Below are 4815 nucleotides of genomic sequence, written 5' to 3' on the forward strand. Positions count from 1 at the left end.
AAATATAGGTGAGAGATAGGTCCATTGATTTCATGACTTGGACACTCGGAATAACATCAACCAGAATTATGAAAAGTTGTATGTTTTTCAATCAGTTTCTAAGAAAAGGTATGTATCTGGAGGAGATCAATTCTTCCTATAATGTCCACGATCTGGAGAAGATCAATGCTGAGACAATGTTGAGGTTCCGGAGAGAACATTTGCTGAGGACCTGACAGAGATCAGATGCTGTTAAAGATGGGAAGACCATAAGATGATGCAGAGACGATCCGTTGGTGTGACAGAAACATTGATGTTGAGAAGGTCTGTTTGTTTATTGACGGTGAGGATCGGGATCTGGAGCACAATAGTTGGTATGAGAAGACAAGGGTCTGGGCCATATTCCGAACCTGATGTGCTGAGGTCTCATTTGGGGACTATGCAGCAGCAACTGCAAATTAATCCTTTACACCAGGAGGTCCATTGGGTGATCCAGAAGCGATGGGTCTGCTTGGTGAGGAATGCTGCTAAGGCCGCTGCTTGATCGCGGTGATGGTCCTGGTTGGAACTGAAGGATACACAGTCCGAAATGTAGGAACTCACCATGTCGGGGTAATCGTCAACGAGCTGACGTGAAATACGTTTCAGGAAGCTTCGGTAACTCCAGCCTGGTGCCTCGAGATACCTCTCAGCTAAGGAGCAAGCCTTTGTGGATCCAGTGGCTGAGAAAATCATCTGCAGTGCTGCACTACAACACTGGATGGTTTTCTCACTTTTCGTATCCAGGTACAACAGCAAGGACACGATGTTGGTGTGGAGCTGTCGCTGGAATTCACTGGACTCTCCAAACGTGGCCAATATTTCCAACGTTTGGAGAGCTTCCACAGAGACTTGCTCACTTCCTGCCCCAAACAGTGGCTGTATCCTGGAGAGGATTGCATTTAAAAAGGGCCTGATTGTTTCTGCTGGTGCTTCAAGGATGTTTTTCTGAAGGCAAGACAACACCGCAAGGGTGAATACATCGCTGTTCTCTGGATTGCCCAACAGGCTCACCAAGACATCGGTCACACTCCAACACCGCTGCCTTGCGCCAAAATCGATGTTATTTAAAGCTCTGATGCAGAGCAACTGGCTAACGGGTGAGGAGTCGTACCAGCAGAGGTATCGTATTAAGCTGTTAATGACCATGTCTGTGAGACCCAGTTCGGAAAGGCAAGGAGCTTTCAGGAGTTCCCCAAAGAAGATGATTATTGGAACAGCCTGACAGTCCTGGATCCGAAGGATTTGGGAAACCAGACGATGTACGGTCTTAAACAAATCATCACCTGCAGATGCTGTCATTGCCTGGGCCAGCAGAACAACCCCCTGATCAAATCCAACCCCTCGTAGCTGTTGCCATCCTCCTACCATCACCATCTGGTCTGAGATGTCACTTTGACCAATTAGATCAAACAAGGCCTTGAGTGACCTCACACACCTTTCATTCAGTGACCTACTTATATCAGCATCAAACCCAGCGGTGAAACCTCTCTGCTGTGACTGAATATCTGTATCACTGGGCAGAGAGAAACTCATTCCGCTGGTGAGTGATATAAGTAAGCCACTGAAAATGTGTGGGAACAATGGCCTCACCACGTCTGCCATCCTGGGCTGAGTCAGTATCTCATATAAGCCGTGGATGGCAGTTAGCGAGACGTTGGCCGAGTACATGTTCCCACTGACGGGGCAGCTTTTTCCCTCCAGTGAGTACACGAGATGTTTGATCGTACTCACTGGACAGGCTCTATCCTCAGCTGCTGCTCTCCACACATCCCGGATGAACTTGTCCCCTGGGGGGCGACAGAGCAGGAGCTGGGACATAGCTGCTGCTGAGTGCTGTGAGGTCAGAGCAGTCATCCCTCGTAGGACCCGCCCTTTCACCTCCTGATGCGGGATGATCTCCAAATGAAGCCCCAGCACATGCAGGATCTCTGAGACCCGGTCCTGAAGTTGTTTTCGCTCTTGCAGGAAGAGGTTTTCCAATAGCAAGGACGCGACCCGGGCACAGCTGGGATTTTGGTCTGACAGACTGCCACAGACCATGAGAAGCAGGTTGTCCAGCTGACAGCGCGGCAGGCTTTGGCAAATCAGCTCCATCACCTGATGACACTTCTCAAACTGAGCTCCTTCATCAGGGTCCGTCAGGTCTTCCGGAAGCGTCTTCAAAAACACCAGACGCTCTTGATATTGTTGTAGGCTGGCTCCATCAGCCACTAAGTACATGGACAGGATGGTACTGACCGCGCTGAGGGCCATCTGTTGCACAGCTTGGGAACCATCAGCACAACGTGGAAGCAGTCCTCCAAGCAGCGTGCCCACAAGATTCTCCAGTACTTCCCTGCTGTCATCAAACCTCCGGGAAAACACCACGAGCATCTCCGAGATGATGTGTACAGCGGTCTCCCGCTGATTGTCTTCCATCGAAAAGATCCCCTCCTCAATCTTCTGGATGATTTCGTCCTTGTCTTCAGTCTCAGCAATGATCTTCTCCATAGCCACACAAAAGACACCAATAACAGGCTTCATCTTTGAGTCGGCTTGCGAAAATCCTCCGATTCTGTTCTTGAACTCTGTCTTCAATCTTTCCCTCGAGTTGGGATGTTACCAATTCAGTTGACCAGAGCAGTTTGCTTGATCTCCTCTCTCGGCGTCTCTCCAGCACAAGTGCACAGATCACTTCAGTTTGTTGTGTTTTGTATGACCCTGTGATGATGTGTTGTCATGGTTCTCATTGTGATGACAGCGGCCGTCAGTTGTAATGGGGCCTGAGCTCCCGGTGGGTGTCGTGTGCTGGGATTTTCAAAAACAAACATCCCGTGAGGAGTCACAGAGATTATGACACAGAGTGTGGGCTCATGTCACAGAATCATAGAGCCAATCAGCACAGAATCAGTTCCTTCAATGCATCCAGGTCATGGCAAAAATAATCCCAAACTAACCCAGGCCAAGCTGCCTGCCCCTGGTCTATATCCCTCCAAATATTTCAGATTCCCATACTTCTCAAAATATCAACTTTGCATACACAAGAATTGAAAATGCATCAAAATAATAACTTCATACTATTGAAATGTCGTAACTAAGAAATCTAGAAGTAAATCTCGAAATAAGCCAGAAACTCAGGTGAAGTTGCAAGATCCGTGTTACCCTCAGTTCACAAGTTTCTACTTTGATTTCAACATCCCTCAACATCGGTGTTATTCCTGTTGAAAGCCATCGTTGGTACATTCTGTTATCTGGGAGAACCCTTTCTCTCCCAAATTCCCTTCACTGATGAACTCTTCCTGTTCCATCACCTGGGGAATCTTTAATCAGAGCAACACCCATTGTAGCACATGGCAGCTCTGGAAGCTGGTCATTTCTTTTTCGCAATATCTTGGATTTGAGTTCGATCATTTCTTCTTGACCAAATCTTAAATCTGTGCAGTTTGTTTGGAAACTGTTGAGTCATATGAAGCTCATCTTCACTTTGTATAAGAAAATCTTAATTCTCAAACTGTTGAATGACTTGTGCTAAGGTATGCAAGTGTTTTATTTTGGCTTACTGAGTAAGTTGGATATCTTCATTGGCCCTCTGTGGGTGATATGCTGGTGAATTACTGTCAATGGGAATAACAATTCTTCTTTGTAAGGTGAAAGATTTAGATCTTCCTCTTCAACTTGTGTCATCTCATCACCTGACATTAAAGTCAATTCTGCTTCACTAATTTGTTCACCATATTGCTTTGCTGTCTGATTAACATCAGTTAAATATTCATCCATGGGCTCAAGTGGGTTGCACTGCACATCTGTTCTTTCCTCATCTGCGTTTTGGAGTCGCAAAGTACTGGAGCTGTAGAGCGTGGCAATAGTCCATTTGGTACAACTCGTCCATACCAACCAGCGAACTAAAATTAATCCAGTCCCATTTGCCAGCATTGGGCACATAACCCTCTAAATCCTTCCTATTCATATACCCATCCAGAATCCTGTTACATCTTGTAATTATACCAGCCTCCACCAATTTCTTTGGCAGCTCGTTCCCTACATGCCCCACCCTGTGCATGAAAATGTTGCCCCTCATGTCTCTTTTGAATATTTCCTCTCTTGCCTTAAACCTACATCTTCAGGTTTTGAACTCCCCTACCCTAGGGAAAAGACCTTGCCTACTCACCCTATCTGTGCCCCTCATGATTTTATAAACTTTCATAATTTCACCCCTGAGCCACCAATATTATGGGGAAAATAGCCCAGTCCATTCAGTCTCTCCCTAAAGCTCAAACTCTCTAACCCTGAAAACATCTTCAGAAATATTTTCTGAACGCTTTCAAGTTTAACAGTATCCTTTCTGTAGCAGGGAGACCAGAATTGAATGTAGTGATCCAAATATGGCCTCACCAATGTCCTGAACAGCCGCGCCATGATCCAAGCAGTGGGTCCAGCACCAATCCTTTAGGAACACTGTTGGTGACAGGCCTCCTGTCTGACAATAAACACCACATTCTATCTTCTTGTCTCACAGTCTACACTTAGTCTATCCACCTTCACAACAGTTTATTTATTTGTTTTCTTTGATTTTGTTTGAGTTTATTTTTTACTTTGGTTGTTCATTATCCCTGGCCTAAATAGGGAATTTTACAGTTGTAAAATGGAGAAAGCATTGTGTGGTCCCTTTAAAAGATATTTTTATGCTTAGAGTTGAAATGGATGTACGTGAGCAGCTTGAACATTTATCAGTATGCAGAGATCCTGAAGTGAAACATTTTGTATAAAAAAAAGTACTGTTATGAGGCCAAGCAGCAGTTTTTACCAATACAGCAG

The 4815-nt window shown here is 45.6% G+C and overlaps 1 protein-coding gene across 1 annotated transcript; it reads right to left on the reverse strand.

The window, feature by feature from the left end:
- Positions 1-405: 405 nt before the first annotated feature.
- LOC148149774 (maestro heat-like repeat-containing protein family member 1) lies at positions 406-2544 on the reverse strand. The gene has a single exon (XM_087988544.1). The coding sequence runs from the start codon at positions 2542-2544 to the stop codon at positions 406-408; it is 2139 nt and encodes a 712-aa protein (XP_087844670.1).
- Positions 2545-4815: the final 2271 nt, after the last annotated feature.

The sequence above is a fragment of the Chiloscyllium plagiosum genome, unplaced genomic scaffold, assembly GCF_037043375.1.
Source record: "Chiloscyllium plagiosum isolate Xiang-an unplaced genomic scaffold, Cpla_swu_hap1 HiC_scaffold_6, whole genome shotgun sequence".
Taxonomy (NCBI): Eukaryota; Metazoa; Chordata; class Chondrichthyes; order Orectolobiformes; family Hemiscylliidae; genus Chiloscyllium; species Chiloscyllium plagiosum.

Coding starts and splice junctions, on each gene's coding strand:
- LOC148149774 (XM_087988544.1), bottom strand. CDS start 2,544: ATGAAGCCTGTTATTGGTGTCTTTTGTGTGGCTATGGAGAAGATCATT.